Source organism: Rattus norvegicus, chromosome 10, assembly GCF_036323735.1.
Source record: "Rattus norvegicus strain BN/NHsdMcwi chromosome 10, GRCr8, whole genome shotgun sequence".
Lineage (NCBI taxonomy): Eukaryota > Metazoa > Chordata > Mammalia > Rodentia > Muridae > Rattus > Rattus norvegicus.
This window is the reverse complement of record NC_086028.1, coordinates 106,597,829-106,623,766: the sequence shown is the minus strand read 5'-3', so window position 1 is coordinate 106,623,766 and position 25,938 is coordinate 106,597,829. Positions and strand designations below refer to the sequence as shown.

At 47.4% G+C, this 25,938-nt stretch overlaps 1 protein-coding gene across 21 annotated transcripts in view; it reads left to right on the top strand.

The window, feature by feature from the left end:
* Positions 1-25,938, top strand: part of Ccdc57 (coiled-coil domain containing 57) — a 103,635-nt gene that overhangs the window by 70,974 nt on the left and 6,723 nt on the right. Inside the window, exon 21 of one of the 21 annotated variants that reach the window (XM_039087561.2) lies at positions 142-25,065. The exons of the other annotated variants lie outside the window; for them this stretch is intronic. Coding sequence (XP_038943489.1) covers positions 142-200 — 59 coding nt within the window. The 3' untranslated portion in view covers positions 201-25,065. Of the gene's footprint in view, positions 1-141; positions 25,066-25,938 lie in introns of those variants that run through there. 21 annotated transcript variants of the gene reach the window in all.

The window sequence follows — 25,938 nt, the reverse complement described above, 5'->3', positions numbered from 1 at the left end:
AAGTATTTTATTTTTATTGTTCTTTCAACTCATGCGTATTACATGTGTTTAGTGTTTCTGTTGTTAGTTTTTGGGTTTGTTTGTTTGTTTCTTCTGAGACTGTGTCTCACTGTGTATTTCTGTCTGGCCTTGAATCTGCAGGGATATTATTCTGCCTCCTAAATGCTGGGATTACAGAAATTACACCCTGCATGGGTTAAAGACTGAGGAAGTGGTCGGCTCACAGACGCAGGAGATCAGATAGAGAAGTGACCCTTGGTTTGTTTTTGTTTTTTATTTTTTATTTTTTTTTTTTCGGAGCTGGGGACCGAACCCAGGACCTTGCGCTTCCTAGGTAAGCGCTCTACCACTGAGCTAAATCCCCAGCCCCTGTTTTTGTTTTTTAAAGACTTATTTATTATGTGAGTCCATTGACGCTGTCTTCAGACACACCAGAAGTGGGCATGGGATCCCATTACAGATGGTTGTGAGCCACCATGTGGTTGCTGGGAATTGAACTCAGAACCTCTGGAAAAGCAGTCAGTGCTCTTAACCACTGAGCCATCCCTCCAGCCCATGACCCTTGTTTTGGTTTGATTTGACTTTGGTTTTTTGAGCCATGGTCTTGCTCTGTAGCCCGGACAGGCCTGGAACTTGCAGCAGTCCTTCTGCCTCTGCCCCTGTGCCGTGCTAGTATTATAAACATGGTGCTATGACCACGACTTGTGGGTTTTGCCTGGTACAAAGCACTAGTGGTTTTAAGAGTTCTCAGTGGAACAGGGATCACTACTTTAGTCTTCCTTGATGAATGGCTTCAGCAGAGATGAGGATGGGGACTCCCAACAGAAGCTCCCCTGTGCTGGTGGGTGGGGTGGGAGACAGATTCAGAGAGAGGCGCTGGAAGAGGTAAAGGTAGGTCGGATGTACTCCTGCAGTCCTAAACCTGGACAGAGGTGGACCGGCTGACTGGAATAGAGGTGGACAGGCTTCCAGCACTGACAGGCAGGCCTTCCAACACACGTAGACTTTCCACGTAGCCTCTTAAGAGCAGGCTACAATGCAGCTAACCCTGAGGGAGCCCCTGACTCTTGAACAACTGGTACCCCTGCCAGGCATAAATTCACAGGACCCAGAAGCGTGTCTGACAGCAGGTTCTCAGGAAAGCTGGGCCTGGGTCAGAGTGAGAGTCATAGCTGGTGGCCACACCACATGCTGTCCATAGTCCCACCTGCAGCCTAGAGCACCCTGACTGGCAGCTGAAAGGGCAGCAGAAGCCACACAGTGATCAACGATGATGTGTGGGGTGTGGGCTGAGGGAGAAGAGGGTGGCACAGACCAGCCAGTATGCATGCAGCTGTAGGTCACAACATCCCAGGGAAGGTGGCGTGGGACAGAGCACCGTGTCAGGAGAACCATGGGGAATGGCACTGGTCATATCCTGCCAGAGTACAAGACCCACACAGGCCAAAGCACATGCCTGCACCAATTTGCAGGACAAGCAGAAGGATACTGCCTCTAGCTGGCCATCTGGGGTCCTCACAGTTCTGCTTTTGCTGAGTTGGCTGGTAAGGTTCCCAGGAGTCACAGAGCCTACCCCCTTCTCCTACTGGTTCATTTTTATCACTGAAGGGATGCTGCCCTAGGACCCACATACCTGCTTTTCATGGGTCTCATGGCCACCCTCACCTGTGCCTTAGGCCATCTTCCTAGAAGCCTGCTTCTTGGAGCTCTCAGTAGAAAAGATGGGGAGGGGGCTGGAGAGATGGCTCAGCGGTTAAGAGCACCTGACTACTCTTCCAGAGGTCCTGAGTTCAATTCCCAGCAACCACATGGTGGCTCACAACCATCTGTAAAGAGATCCGATGCCCTCTTCTGGTGTATCTGAAGACAGCTACAGTGTACTTACATATAATAGATGAATAAATCTTAAAAAAAAAAAAAAGAAAGAAAAAGAAAAGATGGGGAGGAGCTGAGCGATCATCCCCAGCCTGAGTGTGGGGTGTAGCTGGCACCCACGATCTCTGGCTTCCTAGTTCACCCTGTAAAGGGTTTTTTGAGAGGAAAGGATGGGTGTCGTCAGTGCTATCTGGTGGCAGCTTGGGCATGTGTAACTGAGTGGACCATGAGATTTGTCACTTTGTGTGCTAATACTGTAACAGCTTGAGGACCTTATTTCTGGACACAGTCGTACTTTGGGAGATAAGGTGAGATAAGATGAAGATGTGGCTGACCTCACCATGTTAGTGAGGTGGGATAAGACCAGAACCCAGTCAGTCTGTAAACCTCACTCTAAAATCTAGGGTGGAATTCTTCCCGGCTGCTTGTCTTTTGCACTTTGGGTGCATTGTGAGCAGCAAACTGGCCATTGACAGCCCTGGACAGTTAACAATACTGACGAAAAAGCACAGGAGCCATGAAATAGTGTCCACAGTTAAGGACCCAGACAACCACTGAGGGACTGAGATAGGAGGGTCATGGGTTTGAGGAACCCTAGACCCTATGGTGCCACCCTGTCTGGAGGCTGGGATTACCTGCCTCATGCCTCCAGGTTTTGAGGTGGAAAGGAATAAGCACTGTTCACCCCAAACCCCTCAATCCTCACTGTTTGGTTTCCAGTCCAGGGATCAGTACAAGGCCTCAGCCCCACAACCAGCTATGGACAGCTTCCTGTCATACAGAACACCTGACACACACATCCTGAGTCCTATCCCCACACATACACTGACTCCTACCCCCCCACACACACACGGACTCCTACCCACACACACACTGACTCCTACCCCCCCACACACACACCCTGAGTCCTACCCATAAACACATCCTGACTCCTACCCCCCATACACACACACTGACTCCTACCCCCACACACATACCCTGAGTCCTACCCATACATACATCCTGACTCTTACCCCACACACATACCCCGAGTCCTACCCATACACAAATCCTGACTCCTACCCCCCACACACACACCCTGACTCTTACCCCCTTCACACACACCCTGACTCTTACCCACACACACACACCCTGAGTCCTACCCATAAACACATCCTGACTCCTACCCCCCATACACACACACTGACTCCTATCCCTACACACATACCCCGAGTCCTACCCATACACAAATCCTGACTCCTACCCCCCACACACACACCCTGACTCCTACCCCCTTCACACACACCCTGACTCTTACCACCCCCACACACACTCTGACTCCTACCCCCACACACATACCCTGAGTCCTACCCATAAATACATCCTGACTCCTACCCCCCATACACACCCTGACTCCTACCCCCTTCACAGACACCCTGACTCTTACCCCCCACACACACTGACTCCTACCCCCACACACATACCTTGAGTCCTACCCATACACACATCCTGACTCCTACCCCCCCATACAGACACCCTGACTCCTACCCCTTTCACACACACACCCTGACTCCTACCCCCCCATACAGACACCCTGACTCCTACCCCCTTCACAGACACCCTGACTCCTACCCCCACACACACTTTGACTCCTACCCCCCTTCACAGACACCCTGACTCCTACCCCCACACACACTTTGACTCCTACCCCCCTTCACAGACACTCTGACTCCTACCCCCACACACACTGACTTCTTTGCCCCCCCCCATACACACCCTGACTCCTACCTCATACGCACACCTGCCCACCTGCAAAAACAGCAGGCTTCCTCTCTCACCTTCATTCTTACAAAAGCCTCAAGTCTTTTTTTTTTTTTTTTTTTTTTGGTTCTTTTTTTTGGAGCTGGGGACCGAACCCAGGGCCTTGCGCTTCCTAGGCAAGCGCTCTACCACTGAGCTAAATCCCCAACCCCAAGTCTTTCTGATTAGAACTAGCCCAAGGCCTGGGCCCATTCTTCTGCTCTCTGTGTTACTGGGTAGCCCAGGAGCCCAGCACCCACCTGCAGACACAAGAAGACTTTTCCACTACACCTGTCCCTCATACAACTAAGGGCATCCTTCACCCCCCACTCCATTTCCCTACCACCTGCCTCCTCCCTCAGCAAAAAGCTCCCCAGGCCAATCCAATAGGTCACGTCCCACCCAGCTTTCAGCAACTTGCCCCAGGCCTTTTTCTCTTTCTCTTATTTATCTTGAGTCCCTTCTGTCTCTTCAGGAACGCCCCTAAGGGTGGGGACACTTTGTCTTGGATAGTAAACTCAATACTTAAAAGGTTGATGGAGTCCAAAGCCTAGTGTGGGGGTAGGAGAGGATTGAAATAATTTTAGGAAGTAAAACTGATTACTGATAAGGTCACTGCCAAGCCTGGGACCAGACCACAGCTCAGTGGTGGTGTCCTAGCCTCACATCCAGGAAGCTCCCAATTCATCCCTCCCTACTCCCACCTCAACACCTCACAGCTAACACTTGGCCCCTGAGAGTGGGACACATCTACAATCCCAGCACCCTGAAGCCTAGGTCAGTCAAGACACTTCAAGGAAAGAAAAAGGAAAAGAAAAGTAAGGCTTTAATAGTACATGTATTTCCTGCATGAAAATATTAAGTTTGAGTAGGGCAGTGGTTTTCTCCAGTAAAGAAACCTTTAATGTAATCCTAACTGAAATATGGACAGACTTTCTCTTAAAGCCAAACAAGTGGATTTTCAAGTTCCACAGCAATGAAATGCCTGGGGAGGAGGCATTCAGCTTGCTGCAGCCTTCCACATGTTAAGCACTAAGACATATGATGCAAGGCTGGGGCCTATCTGAGTGGCAAGAGACTTACCTCCCATGTGCCAGGCTCTAGGTTCGCTCACAGACACATGCACAAGAGCATCCATGCACACACAACACATGCATATGCGTGCACACACACTGATTAACACAATAGCTAGAGGTGAACTTGTTCCCAGTTCTGAGGCAGAGTTCTACTCCGGTGTGAGCAGCACTGTGAGGCAGTCATCTTTAAACAGCTGTTTCCCCTCAGAGGATACATCTCTGAAGCTCACAGTTCCCAGCCAGGGGCTTCAGAAGATCCCCTTATCCAGAAGCACCTGTCTCCAAAGCTCAGTCTTGAGGCCGACCTCATCTACCTTCTTGGAGTGCAGCTATTGGTGCCCCCAAATGTCTTTTCCAGGAATTAGGATAGTCCCGCTTCCCTAGTGTCTGTCCCAGGAATGCAAGCGGACAGATGTATCAGAGAACCGCCTGCCTCCCTGGAAGAAAGGGGCTCCAGTGGCAGCCTGGTTCTGCCTCCCACCTCCCTCAGTTAGAAACCACCTGTGCAGGCTTCAGCTGGAACTCCAACCTTCTCAGAGCTGGCTCCAGTCCGCCCACTGCCTGTTCAGTTGCCTTCCACCTACCCAGCTGTCAAGAGCAGGTGCACTGTGCCTGTAAACACTTTTTTTTTTTTTTTTTTACGGAGCTGGGGACTGAACCCAGGGCCTTGCGTTTGCTAGGCAAGCGCTCTACCACTGAGCTAAATCCCCAACCCCTTTAAACACATTTTTGCCCTTTTCCTTCCAATAGCCCTAAGCGCTTGCTTTTTTATTATATCTGAAGATCTTTTCAGAGTATGTGTAGGCTGGTAGATCTTTTGGCTAGTCCTCGGCCACACTTACTTTGTCTCAGGGTCTCATGTGTTTCATCTTCCACGTTAGATGTGGTGCTGCAATGTATGTCCCTGTCCTTGTGGGATCCATGGTTGGACAATTATCTAGAAGGGAAATAGCTGGGTTAAAGGTGTGGGTAGTTTGAAGTGTTACTAAATTGTTCTAAAAAAAAATCTGGCTCTATGCCAGCAGCTGCCTGCCGGGCAGGTGGAAAGCAACTCTCAGCTCCAGTACCCAGACCTTCTCTCCGACTGATACATGAAAACTGATACTTCATTGTTCGTTTTAATTTACCAGTTGCAGTTGGGGGGGGGGGGGGCTTGGGTGTTTTGTTTTGTTTTGCTTTGCTTTGCTTTTTGAAACAGGGTTTCTTGTAAGCTAGGTCTTGTTTCAAACTCTACATAGCTTAAAATGATTTTGAACTTTTGATCCTCCTGCTTCCAACTCCGTAATTCCCAGTTGCTTGTTTTGTTGCTGTTTGTTTTTGTTTTTGTGGCAGGGTGTGGCTGAATAGCACTGACTGTCCTAGAACCATGCTCTGTGTCGTAGATCTAGGCTTGAATTTACTAAAATCCACCTGCCTCTGCCTTCACAGTGCTGAGATTAAAGGTGCATGCCACCACGCCCAGTCCATTAACCTGCAGTTCTGAAGCTGTAGATGGTTGGGTTTAATGTGGATTTTCGACCTTTTCACAGAGGACAATTGAAACTGAGGACTTGGGATAACACTCTTTGGAGAAGGGGATAGACAAGGTGCTGGGAGACTAGAGGCAGGGCAGAAGGTCCATACCTACAGGGACCAGGTATTGAGGGGTTCTAGGTGAGATTGGCCTGAACAGCCAGTGTATGGAAGGTACCCTTCAATGCTTGGCAAGTTCTTGGTTTGCAGGACATCTAGGTATACAAAACAAAATCCTACGCACAGTGATCCCGTCTCCAAGTAGAAACCAGGCCAGATGGGAGGTCAGCTGGGTGAAAATGGAGGGTTTAGGAGGAGGGCTAAGGTTGTCCCCAGGACAAAGGGTCATGGGCGTGGAAGCTCCTGAGGAATGTGGCTACTGGTTGGGACTAGCCCAGCCCCTCCCTGCTCAGTACTGGGCTTCTAACTTGTCAGCTTCTGCCACCAAACTGAAGGCTAGGCACAGTACAGTGTAATGGTTGGGTTGGATTTTTTGTTTTTTAATGTCATGGGTTGTTTTTAGTGTATCCTCATAGCACAGGACTCTAACTCCAGCTCTTGGTAGGCTGAGGAAAGAAGATCATCAGAAATGAAAGACCAGCCTGGGCTACATACCGGAGCCCAGTCTAAAAGGGAAAAAAAGTTTAACGCCCTTTCTTAAGTCCTACTTACATAACACACCTGCTGTGTGTATCCTGACTGTGACAGTGGCCCCACTGCTACCTGGCTTTTCTTATCTGGAGATCCAGAAGGAAAAAAGGAAAAAAAAAAAAAACTGAACTGCCAACGCTTACCTGATGGCCTGACAGCTGAGCCTCCCTGTCCTAGACTCAGCTGGAATGGCCAGCCCACTCCCTCAGGCCTCACTAGGAGAGCACTCCTGCAGGGAAAGGGTGGGAGGATAGGCAGGAAGTGGCCACTGGGCTAGGCCTGGACACACCCACACTGGCTCCTCCCTGGCTCTGTGGATCTAATAAGCATCTGTTTCTAGGGAAGTTAGAAAATGTTTTTTCCCCTTTAAAATATTCACATTGAAAATAAAATCAAAACTGTTTGTTGGTTGAGACAGGGTTTCTCTGTGTATCCCTGGCTGTCCTGGAATTCACTCTGTAGATCGGGCTGACCTTGAACTCAGATCCACCTACCTCTGCCTTCTTAGTGCTGGGCCTTGTGGTTGCTAGGCAAGCTCTCTACCACTGAGCCAAATCCCCAACCCCCAAAACAATTCTTTTAAGGACCTGAGGACACACCTTTGAGGGTAACCGTGCTGGCTGCACCAGCTGAAGGACCTGAGTTCAGGTCCCAGCACCCATAGAAGCCAATGGTGATAACGTGTCCCTGTCACGGTGCTGGCAAGTCTAGCTGAAACAGACAGTGTGCTCTAGATTCAGTGAGAGAGGAACCTTAGCGTTAAAAAACAGTCAGCTGTGGTGGTGCACACCTTCCCAGCACTTGGGACGCAGGGGTAGGTAGAGTTCTCTGTAGACCAAGATCAGACGTGATAGAGTGGCCATGCCTCAAAAGATTAAGGTGCTGTAACCCCAGCACATGAGACACAGAGGCAGGCAGATTTCTGAAGTGGAAACATAAAGGTTTTTTGGAAAATCTGTCAGATGGTGTTTTGCTAGGGCAAACACATGAAGGAACGTTTAGCTGAAGTGGACACAGCCAGACTCGTAAAGGAATGTTTGGCAAAAGCAGACATAGATAGAAAGGTGTTTTGTTAAAGCAAGCACGTGAAAAGACATGTGATGAAAGATTTTTTTTTATTGATGACACATATATTTGTCTGTCATATTGTGTAGTTGAACTGTATTTGTCGGACTCTATAGAAAAATACAGCAGAAAGTCTTCTGGTGGTGTGCTGCAGTTTCCTGTTGCTTCCGTGTACTGACTGACAATGACATCAGCTGAGACAGACCTATAGAAGACACGTTTAGAGAGTATAAATAGGACTCGATGGACAGTGACAGAGGCTGAGCTTGGCTTGCTGATAGAACTCGCTGTGTAACTCCTGTGGGTCTCTTTGCTGCTCTTCGATTTTCTGAGAGAGGCACAGCTGAGATTCTGGTGTTCCTCCGGGTCCCTCCTGCTAACTCAAGCCAAGACTGAGGCCTGGCTGTTCCTATTAGGTCGTGCCACTGCTGTTACTGACCAGAGTTTCTGTTTGTAATGTTTGTAAGTGGATCGAGCTGCCTCTGCTAATCTATAAAGTGAACTGCTGATTTCCAGACAACACAGAAGAGAGTTGTCCCGCAGAACCTTTCTAAACAGGTCTACTTCTCCCATATCCTTTCTTTTCCACAACCTCTGGTGGGTGGTGGACTAAAGGGAGGTTAAAACCATCATTAAAAATCAGTTTTAAAAGCTTAAAATTACAGATTTCCCCGAGTTTGAGTACTGTAATCCCAGCACTACTGAGGCAGAGGCAGAGGCAGAGGCAGAGCCAGAGGCCAGAGGCCAGAGGCCAGAGGGCAGAGGGCAGAGGGCAGAGGGCAGAGGGCAGAGGGCAGGGGCAGGGGCAGAGGCAGAGGCAGAGGCAGAGGCAGAGGCAGAGGCAGAGGCAGAGGCAGAGGCAGAGGCAGAGGCAGAGGCAGAGGCAGAGAGGCAGGCAGGCAAATCCCTGAGTTTGAGACCAGCCTACTCTACAGAGTAAATTCTAGGACAGACAACACTGTATAGAGAAACCCTGTTTCAAAAAACATACATACATACATACATACATACATACCCACATACATACATACATACATACATATATACATAAGAAGGAGCTGACAAGATGGCTTAGTGGGTAAAAGTGAGCTGCCAAATCTGACAAGTGGAATTCGGCCCTGGGAAACATCGAGGAAAGAACACCACAGATTAACTTCTAACCTTCGTATACATGCTGGGACAAGTGTGTGCACACTTCCCAACAAAGGAACAAAAAATGGGGGTTGGAGAGATGGCCCAGCCAATAATAGCACATGTTGCTCTTGCCAAAAACACAGGTGTGATTTCCAGCACTCACATACTGCTCACATTTTTTATTCGTTTTATGTATGAGTACACTGTAGCTGTCTTCAGACACACCAGAAGAGGGCATCAGATCCTATCACAGATGGTTGTGAGCCACCATGTGGTTGCTGGGAATTGAACTCAGGACCTCTGGAGGAGCAGTTGGTGCTCTTAACCGCTGAGCCATCTCACCAACCTCCTTCAAAAACCTTTAAAAATTAATTAAGTTAAACTTTAAGGGGGCTGGAGAGATGGCTCAGCCATTAAGAGCACTGACTACTCTTCCAGAGGGCCTGAGTTCAATTCCCAGCAACCACATGGTGGCTCACAACCATCTGTAATGAGGTCTGATGCCCTCTTCTGGCCTGTGGGTGTACATGCAGGCAGAAAGCTGTGTGATGTATACATAATAAATACTGTTAAAAAAAAACTTTAAAATGTTTACTTTTGAACATTAGCATTTAATTGAGGCAAAATGGGTATGGGCTAATCTCAGAGGATTAATCTCACACTCCTGAAGTTTTACCAGATGTGGCCTCCATCTAGTCACTGGGATGCCTTGTGGACTTCAACTGCAGCTTCACTATCAGCACCAGTTGAAGGCAAGGTGGGCTGGAGGAGAGATGGCTCCGCACTTAAGAGAACTGGTTGTGGCATGACGGCATGTGCTTTTGATTCCAGCACTTAGGGAGACAGAAGCAGTATGAGGACCAGCCTTGTTTACAGAGTGAGTTCCAGGGCAGCCAGAGACTCTGAGAAACTCTGTCTTGAAAGCCCATTAATAGTAGTAGTAGTAGTAGTAGTAGTAGTAGTAGTAGTAGTAGTAGTAGTAGCAGCAGCAGCAGCAGCAGCAGCAGTAGTATAGATAGATAGATAGATAGATAGATAGATAGATAGATAGATAGATGTGTGGGTGGGTGGATGGTTGATGGATGGATGGATGGATGGATGGGCAGACAGATGGATGGACAGACAGGTGGGTGGATGGATGGATGGGTAGATAGATGATAGATAGATAGATTGATAGATAGATAGATAGATAGATAGATAGATGATGGATAGAAGATGGGTGGAGGGATAGATGGATGGATGGATAGACAGACAGACAGACAGACAGACAGACAGATAGTACTAGCTTTTCTTCCTGAGGACCTGTGTTCAATCCTAGATACCCACATGGCTCTCTAAGCCTCCTGTTGCTCCATTCCCAGGGAATCTGGCACATACTTCAGAATGGTGATGTGGGGTTTTGATGCATTTCCTGATTTGTTTCTTAGCCCCCAACCTGGCCTCCTGTAATGTGTATTAACTAGGAGTCCCTGGCATCAGAGCTGTCTACTGTCTGGCCTCTGCAGGAGCTTTGTGTCTCTTGTGAAACCCAAGGTGAGCTCAGGAGAGCAGGCAAGCTGTCCCTGTGGGAGATGGTAATGAGCTGTGTGATGCTTATTTATGATAAGAAAAATCAAGTGAAAATCTCACAGGATGGGTAACCTCCAAGAACAGTTTGTGACTACTGTAAACTAACCCAGAACACTGTGTTCCTTTCCTGTCTACTTCAAACACTAGAAAACTGACACACAAGTCCCCTAAGATGTGAGTAACCTGAGCTGGAAGGTAGACATGGGGCTTCTTACAGCCAAGGCAATGAGACGCATGGGCCAAGAAGACCCTAGCAACCACCCCTCTGCAAGGGAGAACAAACCTCAGCTTCCTGTCAGTTCAGCTCCAGGAACTTTCCAGAGGAGGGCAAAGAGAGCCTGTGCAGCCCTGGCTCCCCTCAGCTCGACCTGGCCACTGTCACAGCAGCCTCACACTGGGCCAGACTGCCTCGCTCATGAGATGAGGGTGCCTCTCCGCTTCTCAGCTTGTCTGTCCTTGGCTTGGTCCCTGTTGCTGAGTGAGAGCCTGCAGCTGGCAACACTTCTCTGAGATGCCTGCGCACCACCCACAGCATCTTTGAACTGCCTTTACAGAAACCTGGGCAGAGGCTGGAGAGACGGCTCAGTAGTTAAAAGTACTGGCTGCTCTTCAGAGAACCTGAGTTTGACTCCAGATGCCCACATAGCTGCTTAAAGTTGTCATAACTCTAGTTCCAGGGGATCCAATGAACTCACACACACATAAGATTAAAAATAAATATTTAAAAATAATATTAAAAGACAGGGGGTAGTGTGGCCCACCTCTAGAATAGCCAGGGACACACACACACACACACACACACACACACACACACACACAGAGAGAGAGAGAGAGAGAGAGAGAGAGAGAGAGAGAGAGAAACTTTTGCTTTAGAAAGGAAGAAACAAACGAACAAGCAGAGCTGCGGAGATCCTGAAGTGGATGAGCTGCCCATTTGCCTGTACTGAGGTCCCTCAAGACAAAGGGCCCTCCACAATTTTGAGACACAGATGCCCAGAGATTTTTTTTTTTTTAATAGTTATGAAGCTATGAGGACTGCCACTCAGGAACGCAACAAGTTGAAGTCACTTCTAAAGCAAAGCAAATATATTTAGAAATAACCAAATCAACTTGCTTCTTAGTGGTATTTGTTCTAAGGCCATAGAATTCTGGCACCCACTTCTGCTCCTGCAAGCTCTACTGATAAAGACTTCACTCTGAGGTTCCCCATAAACAACTGGATAAAGATACAAAGCAGCTAACTATTTGCAGACAGGAGGGCAGGCATTGCTGCGTGCCACCCTTAGGAGCAGAAGCCAGTTTTAGGTCGTCTGACCTTCTGTCTGGAGAGCAAGGAACAGGTAAGCACAGGCAATACGTTGTGGAAGAGACAGAGAATGGGACTTGGAGAGGCCAGGAGGATGAACCTTAAGGCAGAGTCTAGGAAAAAGAGAGATTTGTACAGAAAGGAGTCCTAGATAGCCCACAGCGTGTGCGGCAAGTAAGGATCTGGGCTGTGGGACCTGGGTGGTGGACCACTTTTCTGGCATGCCCAAGGGTCTGCTTATCCCAGCACCAACAATGCAAATGCAAAACAAGTGCAGAGAATGGATGACCACAAACTCAAGGCCAGCCTCCTCTACATGTGGCATTCCAAACCAGCCAGGACAACACGTGGGACCCTGTCTCAATAATCTCCTTCCCCCCAAATTTTTTGAGGCCAGCCTAGGGTATATAGCTTGAGACTCTATCTCAAAAAGCAGTGAAAGAGAAAAAGAGGGAGGAGAAAGAGGAATTAAGGGGAGAAACAGGGAAAAAAAGAAAGAGAATACTAACAAGATGACTGACTTCAGAGCTCTGCCAGGGAGGAGGGTGCTCAGGCCCCAGGCCCCAGAGAAAGCACCATGAGGGAGGGCAAAGCCTCATCTGCTTCTACAGTCTTGAGGCGCCTAGACAATTGCTCAACTATAGAAGATCAATGCAGGCTTCTCTGAAAGACAGAGGGAATTTCAGTAACATAAGAAAATGTCTAGGGGCTGGAGAGATGGTTCAGTGGTTAAGAGCGCTTGACTGTTCTTCCAGAGGTTCAGTATATCTCCAAAAATGAAAAAAGAAAGGAAAAAAAAAAAAAAACAACCCATGTCTAGTAGCATCAAATCAATCTATAAGACACATGAAGTGTATGGAAATATCCATTAACAAAGAGGGATATAAGGCCAGGTTGGCTGGTAGCCACTCCTTTACCCAGCACTTGAGATACAGAGGCAGACTGATGTCTGAGTTCCAGGCTAGCCGGTCTACAGAGTGAGTTCCAGGACAGCCAGGGCTACACAGAAAAACCCTGTCTCCAAAAACCAAACCAACACACACGGAGGAAAATCAGTCAGTGAAAAGATCTCAGAAATGCGGGAACTAGCATGAGCTGTTACGAGGGCTGGAGATGTGGACTCCCCTAGCACGCACATAGACCTGGGTTCAATCCTAGCACCATATGATCCAGACATCAGGCGCATTCCCATAATTGTAGCACATAGAAGACAGAAGTAGGAGGACCAGGAGCTGAAGGTCACCCTTGACTACTTAGCTCAGTGGTTCTCAACCATTCTGATGCTAAGATCCTTTAAGACAGTTCCTCCTGTGGTGGTGACCCCACCCATAAAATTATTTAGTTACTATTTCATGTCTGTCTGTAATTTTGTTGTAAATACCTGATATGCAGGCTATTTGATATGTGACCCCTCAAAGGGTGGGAGACTCACAGGTTGAGAACCATTGATTTAGTTCTAGGCTAGCCTGGGCTATTGTCAACACATTTGGAGGGGCAGTTTTTAAGAAGATTTTTTTTTTTTTGGTTCTTTTTTTCGGAGCTGGGGACCGAACCCAGGGCCTTGCGCTTCCTAGGTAAGCGCTCTACCACTGAGCTAAATCCCCAGCCCCAAGAAGATTTATTTGTTTGCTTGTTTTTCTCTTTAATTATTTTTCTTACTTCTCAACCAATTTCTCCCAGTCCCTCCCCACAACTACCCCCTTGTCCCCTACCCTATCCACTCCTTCTTGGTTTCTCTTTAAAAAAGAAAGCTTTGTGGGATGGTGGTGACACATGACCTTGATTCCGAACAGGATCTCCACAATCTCAGGAGAGGTGTTTGAAAACATAGTGTTTTGTTTTGTTTTTTTAATTACCTTTATTGTCTTACAGTCCTTACCTCCCCACCCCTGTCTGCCATCCCACATTCCTCATCCCATTTCTCCTCCCCACTCTCTCCAAGAGGATGTCCCCACCCCCTGCCAGGCCTTCCACTCCCTGGGACCTCAAGTCTCTTGAAGGTTCGGTGCATCTTCTCCCACTGGGGCCAGACCAGGCAGTCCTCTGTTGTAGATGTGTCAGGGGCCTTAGACCAGCAGGTGCATGCAGCCTGTGTCTAAGAGAGCTCAGGGGTCCAGGTTAGTTGAAACTGATGGTCTTCCTATGGGGTCACCTCAGGAGTACCTCAGCTTCTTCCAGCCTCTCCCTAATTCAACCATAGGGGTCCCCAACTTCAGTCCATTGGTTAAGTGTAAGTATCTGCATCTGACTCGTTCAGCTGCTTGTTGGGCCTCTCAGAGGACAGCCATGTTAGACTCCTGTCTGTAAGCACACTATAACATCAGTAATAGTGTCAGGTCTTGGAGCCTCCCCTTGAACTGGATTCCAAGTTGGCCTGGGCACTGGACCTCCTTTTCCTCAGGCTCCTCTCTGTTTTTGTCCCTGCAGTTCTTTCAGACAGGAATAATTCTGGGTCAGAGTTTTTGACTGTGGGAGGGCAACCCCACCCCTCCACTTGATGCTCTGTCTTTCTTCTGGAAGTTCCCTCTCCCCACTGTTGGGCATTTCATCTAAGGTCCCTCCTTTTGAGTCCTGAGAGTCTCTCACCTCCCAGGTCTCTGGTCCTCCTACCTCCCACCCCCCAACCCCAGGTTTCATATTTCCATTCATTCTGCCAGCCCTCAGGGCTTTTCTCCTGCCCCTCCCCCCAATACCTGATCATGTTCCCCCTTTCCCCTCCCCCCCCCCCTGCTTCTCACAATTGCTTTCTTCTCCCTCCCAAGTGAGATTAAAGAATCCTTACTTGGGCCCTTCGGCTTGTTAACCTTTCTGAGTTCTGTGGGTTGTATCCTGGGTGTTCTGTACTTTTTTGGCTAATATCCACTTATTAGTGAGAACATACCATGCATGTCCTTTTAGGTCTAGATTACCTCGCTCAGGATGATATTTTCTAGTTCCATCCATTTGCCTGCAAAACTCATGGTGTCCTCGTTCTTTTTTTTTTTTTTTTTTAATTTTTATTTTATTTATGAGTACACTGTAGCTGTTTTCAGACACACCAGAAGAGGGCATCAGATCTCATTACAGATGGTTGTGAGCCACCATGTGGTTGCTGGGAATTGAACTCAGGACCTCTGGAAGAGCAGTCAGTGCTCTTAACCGCTGAGCCATCTCTCCAGCCCCCGATGTCCTCGTTCTTAATAGCTCAGTAGTATTCCACTGTGTAAGTGAACCACATTTTCTGTGTCTACTCTTCATTGTGGGACATCTGGGTTGTTTCCAGCTTCTATCACAGATAAGGCTTCTATGAATATAGTGGAGCATGTGCCTCTATGGTATGGTGGGGCATCTTTTGGGTATATGCCCAAGAGTGGTATAGCTGGGTCTTCAGGTAGATCTATTTCCAGTTTTCTGAGGAACCTCAGATTTCCAGAGTGGTTGTACCAGTTTGCAATCCCACCAGCAGTGGAAGAGTGAACTCATTGGCACGGGGAGTGGGAGACTTCCTAAACAATTCCAATGGCTCCAATGATTTTCAAAAAATCAAACAACCCAATCAAAAAATGGGATATTAGAGCTAAACAGAGAATTCACAACAGAGAAATCTTGAATGGCTGAGAAGCACTTAAAGAAATGTTGAAAGTCCTTAGTCATCAGGGAAATGCAAATCAAAATGACCGTGAGATTCCACCTGACACCAATCAGAATGGCTAAGATCAAAACCTCAGGTGACAGCACTTGCTGGTGACAGCACATGCTGGCAAGGATGTGTATTTGTTCTTGACCAGTTGTTTGGTCAGTTGGTTTGATAAGGTTCACTTTGTAGCTCTGGCTGGTCTCGAGCTCACTATGTAGACACACTAGCCTCAGACTCACAGAGATCACCACCTCTGCCTCCTTAGTGATGGGATAAAAGGCACACACCACCCAGCAGCGTAATCACGTTTTTTTAAAAAACAGTGACAAGTGGCCTAGGGAGGAGGTCCAGCTAAGTTTGCCAGGCACACCCAGTGCTCTGAGCCGGGTCCCTGTAACCCACATATACGTGGGAGAGGTTAACTCTTCAGCTGACTCCTGCCCCCAAACGTGTACCATAGACTCTCCACTTATATCATACACCTACACACGCTCACACACACACACACAGAGACACACACACACACACACACAGAGACACACACACATTCACACACACACTCACACACACCACACACACACACAGAGACACACATTCACACACACACAGACACACATTCACACACACACAGACACACACACACACTAATAAAAAAACATTTTTTAAAGAAGGAGGTAAAGAAAAAAACCTTAATGCTATCAAAGAAAAACTAGCACATTGTACATAAGGCTAGATAAAAATCCTGATAGGCTCCTCTTGGAAACTAAAAACCACAAACCAGGATTTCCACTTGGAAATACAGACCAGGCCTGGTCTGGTGTATATTCCTTCCAGTAACTTTAGTGCTTAGGTTGAAATAGAATGGCTGAAAGTACAAGGTTAATGACACAGAAATCTTGTCTCCAAGAGCAGTAACTTAAAAAACAAACAGGCAGGGCTGGGGATTTAGCTCAGTGGTAGAGCTCTTGCCTAGCAAGCGCAAGGCCCTGGGTTCGGTCCTCAGCTCCGAAAAAAAGAAAAAAACAAAAACAAACAAACAAACAAAAAAACCAAACAGGCCTGCCTTTATGGTTGCACGCCTTTAGTCCCACCACTCAGGAGGCAGAGGCAGGCTGATCTCTGAGTTCCAGGCTGGCCCGGTCTACAAAATGAATCCAGACCTACTCAGAGAAACCCTGTTTCGAAAAAGCAAAAAAAAGGAAAAAGCAAACATAGCTGGCCTGTAGCTCAGTGTTAGAACACTAGGTGGGCTGAGAACCTTCAATTGATAAGAATGTTTACCTAGAGTCCTCCATACCCAGCACAGCATAAATATAGTAGCATGGGTCTGTCATCCTAGCATGTGGGGGGAGGGGTGGCAGGGGGAAGGCAGGACAATCAAGTGATTCAGCTATACCTGGAGTTTGAGACCAACCTAGGCTTCCTTTATTTTTTAAAAAAAGGCCAGCCGTTTTAGCCCAGCATGCGGTGGGGGTCTTGTGGGGGGTGGAGCAAGGCAGGTAGGTCTCTGAGTTCAGGACAGCCTGGTCTTTAAAACAAGAGGAAAGGCAGGGCTACACAAAGAAAACCTGTCTTGAACCACCCTCATCAATGTTTTTTTTAAAATAGGTCTCACCAGACAGATGTAATTTAGTTCATTCTCTGGCTTCACAAAATGTATTTACATGGTCTAAACACTCTGCTATCTGACTTGGAGTAAAAGCTAAAATTGAGCTCTATCCCGCCCCCAGGAGCCCACACAACAAGGCAGTGACACACACCTATGGTCCTATATAGATAAATAATCACGGTTACTCCACAGACAAGGCAGAAGGACCAGTGGAACCTGGGAGTTCCATACCAGCACATGTATTCTGTGCACATGGATGTTCTGCCTACACATATGTCTGAAGCCCAAAGAGACTGCTGTATCCTCTGGGACTAGAGCCACAGACAGTTGTGAGCTGCCGTGTGGGTGCTGGAGATGGAACCTGGGTCCTTTGGAAGCGCAGCCAGTGCTCTACAGCGCTTGCACGCTCGCTCTCTCTCTCTCTCTCTCTCTCTCTCTCTCTCTCTCTCTCTCTCTGACAGGGTTGAATACAGCTGAGGGTGACAGTACACTGGAACTCATCCTCCTGCCTCCATACCCAAGGTGCTGAGATTATAGGAGTTTGTCACCACAGCCACAAGACACCCCCTCTCTCAGGGGAAAAAAAAATCTAAAAATAGGTTAAGAAGGCCAAGAATCCAGCAAAAGAAAAACAACTGACCAGTTAACACAGCTGCTTAGGCTAATTTTTTTTTTCTGTGAGAGGATTAAGTCTCAACAAGGAGTGTTTCCTCAGGAAAGCATCTCTACGGCAGGACACAACAGTCCCAGGTCCTCCACAAAAGAGCACAGCAGGCACACGGTATCTCTATACCCACGCAGGCACAGTGCATAGAAACAAGATCTCTAGAGGGGACACAAGGAGCACAAAAGCAATAGCCAAGAAATGGAAGAAATGGTTCAGCTCTAGAAAACCAGGACTTGGGCGGGAGAGATGGCTCAGTGGTTAAGAGCACCGACTGCTCTTCCAGAGGTCCTGAGTTCAAATCCCAGCAACCACATGGTGGTTAACAACCATCTGTAATGGGATCTGATGCCCTCTTTTGGTGTGTCTGCAGACAGCTACAGTGTACTTACATATAGTAAATAAATAAATCTTTAAAAAAAGAAAAAAGAAAACCAGGTATGCAGAAATAGCAGGTCACTGTTGGGGTCCAGCAGTGGACCAAGCTAAGGTGTCAACATAGAATTGCCATTCCTGTCCAACTTAAAGCCAAGCTCTTTACCTCACCTTCTAGAAATTAGTCCTAAAGAGACAACTGCCAAATTCTCAAACAGGCCACTTTCAATTGGCAAGAAAACAGTTCTCTCTACCCTAATCCTCTCACAGAATAGCCTATAAGGCTAGCCAGTGTTGCTTAATCAGTTACTTTTCTATTGTTCTAGCTGCCAGTTCAACCTTGCAAAGAAAGTGGTTTTGTTTAGTTCCTTAATTTTGTTCTGCTGAGAGGATTGAGCCCTGGGTCATGTATAAGGTAGGCTAGTCCTCTATCACAGAGCAACATCTCCAATAAGGAAAGCTAAATTGAAATAACCTTTTCAGCTGACCCTTGTGGCAAAGGCCTGTAATTCCAGCTTGGGCAGCAAATCTTCCTGTCTCAGCTTCCAGAGAACTGTAGCATGAACAGACGTAAGTCACCATGCCCAGCCACAACAGGACTGGCTTTGTCTTCAGGCCATATATCATACCATAATATTTTCCTAACGTAATCTTTCCGTTTGTGCTATTCTACTGAATAAGTATTGACATGAGTTCAGTAGATGTTAGTTTGTCAATAAAAAAAAGGCCAAGCAAGCAGAAAATAAAGCTAATCTGCACGCCTGACCTCAACCAAAAGGGGAGCTTGTATTAAACATGTATACACTTTATTCTGTCACCCCCCACCATACAGTCTGGCAGTTGTTTAGAGGGTGGGCGTGTATATTGTATGTTAAGTTATATGGAATCAAGAGTGAGGTAGAGTCAGTGGCATCTTTCAAAACTCATGTTTAAACACTGAGGCATCTCATATAAGGACTAGGGTATATTTAGTGTTGGGGAGCGAGATGGCCTGGAGCCAAACCCAGTAGATATTAAGGTGTGAGTCTACTTGATTTTAGCAATTATACACCAGGAAATAGGGACAAAGGCCAAAGGACTTATTAGCCATAAATCACAATGGCACAGGACGTGTGGGTGAGCTTGTATGCTGCAGCCATACTGACCCCAGTGTTTAGCACTGGATCCTATACACGTTTTACTTGTAAAGCTTGCCAAAGGCAGAACTTTCTCCATTGAATATGTGAGAGAGTGCACAGAAGTGAAGGTCTTGAAAGATGCGTGAAGAATCTCCGAGGAGACCGACACCTCTACCTCATGTGATTTCGAGGACACAGGCCTCTTCTGATGGCCGTGATACTCAGACATCCCAGTATCAAAGAATATATTTAAGGTCTGTGCACATACATGTGTTTTCCTCCCAGGCCCACAGGCAGGGAAATAACTGGGGTGGGAGCCATAGGGGGCTGGGCAGGAGTTGTGACATCATCTGGAGGCTGATGTGTAGAGGTTTGTATCACAGTGACCCTGTACCCACTTTGTCATGCTCCAGCCGGTACCGAGCGAATCAGATGAAAGGTGAGAATCTTTCCACACAGGCGTTCTCCCTGCCCAGCCATATTGCCTCTTTCTTTCCTTTCCTTTAGCTTGAATTTGAACTTGCAATCCTCCTGCATCTCTGCCTCTCAGGTGTGGAAATCACAGTGTGAGCCACCAAACCTAGTGTCTTCTTGTTTTTAACTTAACATTTCCTTTCCTTCCTTTTTTTTTTTTTTCTTTTCTTTTCTTTTTTTCGGAGCTGGGGACCGAACCCAGGGCCTTGTGCTTGCTAGGCAAGCGCTCTACCACTGAGCTAAATCCCCAACCCCTCCTTCCTTTTTTTTAAGACATGGTTTGCCCTGGCTTTTCTGGAATTCACAGAGATCCGGGTATGCCAACATACTAGGCTTATCTTAAACATTTTCATGATGGATGGCTTAGATGAAAAAAAAATCACAAGTATTTATGACTGGGAAAAAAAATCATAGAGCTGAACAGTAATGTCTCAGGCCTTGAATCCCAGCACTCGGAGGCAGAAGAAGGTGTCACCAAGTTTGGGGCCAGCCAAGTCTACAGAGCAAGTTCCAGGACAGTCAGGGCTACATAGAGAAGTCCTGTTTGGATGCCCCCCCCCAACACACACACACACAAAGCCCCCTGGTATGGTAACCCCCCCCACACACAAAGCCCCCTGGTATGGTAACACCCCCCACACACACACAAAGCCCCCTGGTATGGTAACACCCCCCCACACACACACACACAAAGCCCCCTGGTATGGATGACCCACACACACACACAAAGCCCCCTGGTATGGATGCCCCCCCCCCACACAAAGCCCCCTGGTATGGATGCCCCCCCACACACACACAAAGCCCCCTGGTATGGATGCCCCACACACACACACAAAGCCCCCTGGTATGGTAACCCCCCCACACACACACAGCCCCCTGGTATGGTAACCCCCCCCACACACACACACACAGCCCCCTGGTATGGATGCCACACACACACACACACACACACACACAGCCCCCTGGTATGGATGCCACACACACACACACACACACACACAAAGCCCCCTGGTATGGTAACCCCACACACACACACAGCCCCCTGGTATGGATGCCCCACACACACACAAAGCCCCCTGGTATGGATGCCCCCCCACACACACACAAAGCCCCCTGGTATGGATGCCCCACACACACACACACAAAGCCCCCTGGTATGGATGCCCCCCACACACACACAAAGCCCCCTGGTATGGATGCCCCCCACACACACACAGCCCCCTGGTATGGTAACCCACAGTTTTAATCCTAGCACTAGGGAGGTGGAAGCAAATGGATCTCTGTGACTTGGGTGCCAGCTTGGTCTACAGAACGGATTCCAGGCCAACTAGAGTTACAGGATGGGACTCTGTCTCAAACAGATTAAAAAAAAAAAAAATCAAAGGGGCCATGGTAGCACATGCTGTAATTCTGGCACTCAGGGATTACAGAGTTAAATTCCTGTCTGAAAAGCACAATTTTGGGCTTCGAGATGGGATAGTAATTAAAAGAGCTTGCCAACGAGGCTGATGGTATCAAGCAATAACTGACTTGCCAGGCATGGTGGTATGACTCCCTGATTCCAACATTAGGGAGGCGGAGGCAGGCAGGTCTCTGAGTTCAAGGCCAGCCTGGTCTACAGAGTGAGTTTCTGGAATGTCCAGGGCTACACAGAGAAACCCTGTCTTGAAAAGGAAAGAAGGAAGGGAAGAAGGAGAGAAGGAGAGAAAGAATGAAATGACTCCTGGATGTTGTCCTCTAATGGCCATGTTTGTGTAGTCACACATATCACACACACACACACACACACACACACACACACATGTAATAATAGTGGCAATAATGACGGTGATAATCTAACCATTGAAATATAGGAGCTGGACAGACAGCTCAGTGGTTAAGAGCACTTACTGTTCTTGTAGAGGATCTAGACTGGGTTTTCAGCATCTGTGTCTGTCAGCTCATGACTGCCTTAATTCCACTCTAGTTCCAGGAGACAATACCCTCTGGCCTCCACCGGCATCTGCATGCATGCGTTGCACATAAACTCATGCAAATACACATTACATTTTAAAATTTTTTAGGGTTGGGGATTTAGCTCAGCGGCAAGCGCAAGGCCCTGGGTTCAATCCCCAGCTCCGAAAAAAAGAAAAGAAAAAAATTTTTATATTTTAAATGATTAAAAAAAATAAAATTTGTGCTGGAGAGATGGCTCAGCAATTAAGAGCACTGACTGCGGTTGGGGATTTAGCTCAGCGGTAGAGCGCTTGCCTAGCGAGCGCAAGGCCCTGGGTTCAGTCCCCAGCCCCGAAAAAGAAAAGAAAAGAAAAAAAAAAAAAAAAAAAAAGAGCACTGACTGCTCTTCTAGAGGTCCTGAGTTCAATTTTCAGCAACCACATGGTGGCTCACAACCATCTGTAATGGGACCCGATGCTCTCTTCTGATGTGTAGACAGCTAAGGTGTACTCATATAAATATAATAATAAATAAAACTTAAAAAAATAAATTCAAGCCAGTCTGGCTGCTCATACCTGTTATCTTAGCATTCAGGAGGCTAAGACAGTAGGATTCACATTAGTTCTAAGCCATCCTGGACAACATAGTGAGTTTCAGGCCAGCTTGACCTACAGAGTGAGATCCTGTCTCAAAACCAAACAATTTAGCAAGTCAAGAAGGCACTGCAGCTTCCACCTCTGGTGGGAACCTAATGCCCATATTCCTCCGCCTGCCGGATGGCCAGGCAGTCCTACAACATAATGAAGCCAGAAAGGGGACAAGCAGATTGTAAAGAGAAAGCCCTTTCTGCCCCACCCACCCCAGTCTCCTCAGCACCACCACACCTGTCAGGAGACACTCTTTATTCCAGTATCACAGGGTCTGCTCCAGGAACCCACAAAAAAAAAAAAAAAAAAAAAAAAAAAAAAAAAGCTTTAATTCCAGTACTTGGGAAGCAAGGGAGAGACCAAATTGGTCTACATAGACTTTTCCAGGCAGCCAGAGCTACATAGGGAGACCCTATCTCAAAACAACAAAAACCAGAAAGGTTAGAGTGAAGACAGACTGTTCATCTTATATTGTGGAAGGTCCCAGTTTGTTTTTATTTATTTTATGTATAAAAATTATGGTTTTTATGGGTTAGTTATGGGTGTGTGGAATTGGAACCAAGTCCTGTGTAGGAGCAACAAGTGCTTTTAGCCATTACTTCTACCCTGGAAGGCTCCAGTTTAACCTCCAACACTGCAAAACAAACCTGACAGCATATACATATAATCCAGCACTTAGAGGCCTGAGCCAGGGACTGGAGAGAGATGGCTCAGGGGTTAAGAGCACTGGCTACTCTTCCAGAGGTCCTGAGTTTAATTCCCAGCAACCACATGGTGACTCACAACCATCTGTAATGGGATCAGATCTGGTATGTCTGAAAACAGCTACAGTGTACTTTAAATAAACAAACAAACAAATAAATATCTGCCTCTTTAAAAAGGAGAGGCAGAGGGGTTGGGGATTTAGCTCAGCGGTAGAGTGCTTGCCTAGCAAGCACAAGGCCCTGGGTTTGATCCCCAGCTCCGAAAAAAAGAAAAGAAAAAAAAAAAAAAAAAAAGGAGAGGCAGATACTTTACAAACTAGATAGGAAGATCTAGAATAATGCACTCTATTGTATGTAAATTAAAAATGATTTAAGAGGCCTGAGAGGTGGTTCACCACGTTAGGGTATTTGCCTCTGAGCCTAACTTGAGTTCCATCTAGGAACCGTCTCTATGAAAGGAAATAACTCTCACAAGTTGTCCTGTAGCTTCCAAAGTGCATGCTGTGGCACACATGAACCCCCTCCCACACCCAACGCACACACGCGCACGCGCACACACACACACATACTACTACTACTACTACTACTACTACTACTACTACTACTACTACTACTACTACTACTACTTCTTACTACATTCTTTCTCCTTGGAGATCTGGGTCTATCACTGGCAAGATCAAGCCAAGACTATGTAGTCTGCCTTGTCTTTCCACGTGTGTTGTTTGGAGACCACTTGAGATCCTTGAAGGATACTTATAATTCTCATCAAGCCATTGGAGGCCTCTTAATTGTTCTCCTCTGTGGATTTAGGGACACCAGGGGAGGCCATTATTGCTGACAAGCAGGCCAGGAGCTCCAGCATCATGGGAGTATAGTAGAACCCAGGGGACAGAGCCAATGGAAGAGCCTGGCACCCCGCCCCCAATAGCTTGAGTAAAAGTCTGCTGTGGAGAGTCAGCCTGAAGAGAAGAACCTATAACCCTTTTTTAAAAGGATATAAAAGGGGGTTGGGGATTTAGCTCAGCGGAAGAGCGCTTGCCTAGCAAGCACAAGGCCCTGTGTTTGGTCCCCAGCTCCGAAAAAAAAAAGAAAAAAGAAAAAAGAAAAAAAAAGAAAAAGAAAAAAAAAGATATAAAGCAAAGGACTTCCTAGACTGACGAGCAGGTACCCAGCCCTGAGGTGTGTTCCCACCCAGGCCCAGACACTGGGCAGTGCCAGGAAAACTTTATTGCAGAGTGGCAGCCACTTCACTTCTGCTGTTCCTAAAGTCGTGGCTCTCGAAGCTGCTTCAGAAAGGGCCGGGGAGTGTAGGTGGAGCTGCTGCCTTTCTGAGCTCCTGAATAGACCTTCACAATTTGGCTTTGATTCTTTCTCTTGCTAAGTAGATGATGCTGTCTTCCTTCTTTTCTTCTCTTCCAAGCCATACACTCCTTTTCCTTTTCTTAAAGAGTTGGCTGGGCCCCCTAACACCATGGTAACAGGAGTGGTGACAGTAGTTGTCTTGTATCCTTCCTAAATCGAAGGGGATTAGGCTGAAGTTTCTAAATGTGATGATTGCTGTGTGCTTCTCAATGGGATCTTTATCAAGCTCAGCATTTCTCCTAGCAGGGGCTGGAGTTCAGGGCTGGAGTGTGTGCTTAGCATACACAAAGCCTCGAGTTCTGTCCCCAGAACTGTAAAAAGGTACTTTCTACCCCGGATATGGATATTCGTGTCATCACAGACAGGCCTTAAACCTTGCCCAGTACTTTATCTCTGCTGAAGTGAACATGGAGAAGCAGACTTCGTGTGGGCCAGCCTTGAGGGGCAGCCGTGAGCTTGACATTGCAGCAATGTGCTCGCCTAGAACTGATTGGGTTTGTCTTGTCTGTATTTTATGGGTTTGTGTGTGTGTGTGTGTGTGTGTGTGTGTGTGTGTGTGTGTGTGTGTGTGTGTGTCTGGGAACAGGGCATGTACATACCATTCACTCACACAGAAGTCAGAGGACAGTTAACTTAAGTTCTCTCCTTCCACCTTTGCATGGGCTCTTGGGATAGACCTCAAGTTAAAAGTTTGTATAGCAAGCACTTTAACCTACTGAGCCATTTTCCAACTTCAGTTTTTGATTTGTTTGTTTGTTTGTTTGTTTGTTTGTTTGTTTGTTTTGAGACAGGGTTTCTCTGTGTAGCCCTGACTGTCCTGGAACTCACTCTGTAGACCAGGCTGGCCTCAAACTCACAGGGATCTGCCTGCTTTTACTGGAACTAAAGGCCCACCAATGCTGGCTGTTTTAGTATTTGAGATAAGGCCTCACTATCTAACCCATGCTGAACCTGAACTCAGGATCCTACTGCTTCTGCCTCCTATGTTCTAGAGTTACAGGTCTTAGCATTTTTCTAATCTTATAGATAATTTGGAGAAGATAGGACCTGACTGTTTCCTAAAATTTCTTAATTTCTTTCCTCATTTCTCTCTCTCTCTCTCTCTTTCTCTCTCTCTCTCTCTCTCTCAACTCTGCAGGCTAGGAACTCCCAGAGATCCACCTGCCTCTCTGCCTCTGCCTCTGCCTCTGCCTCTGCCTCTGCCTCTGCCTCTGCCTCTGCCTCTGCCTCTGCCTCTGCCTCTGCCTCTGCCTCTGCCTCTCTGCCTCTGCCTCTCTGCCTCTGCCTCTGCCTCTGCCTCTCTGCCTCTGCCTCTCTGCCTCTGCCTCTGCCTCTGCCTCTGCCTCTCTGCCTCTGCCTCTGCCTCTGCCTCTCTGCCTCTGCCTCTCTGCCTCTGCCTCTCTGCCTCTGCCTCTGCCTCTGCCTCTCTGCCTCTGCCTCTCTGCCTCTGCCTCTGCCTCTGCCTCT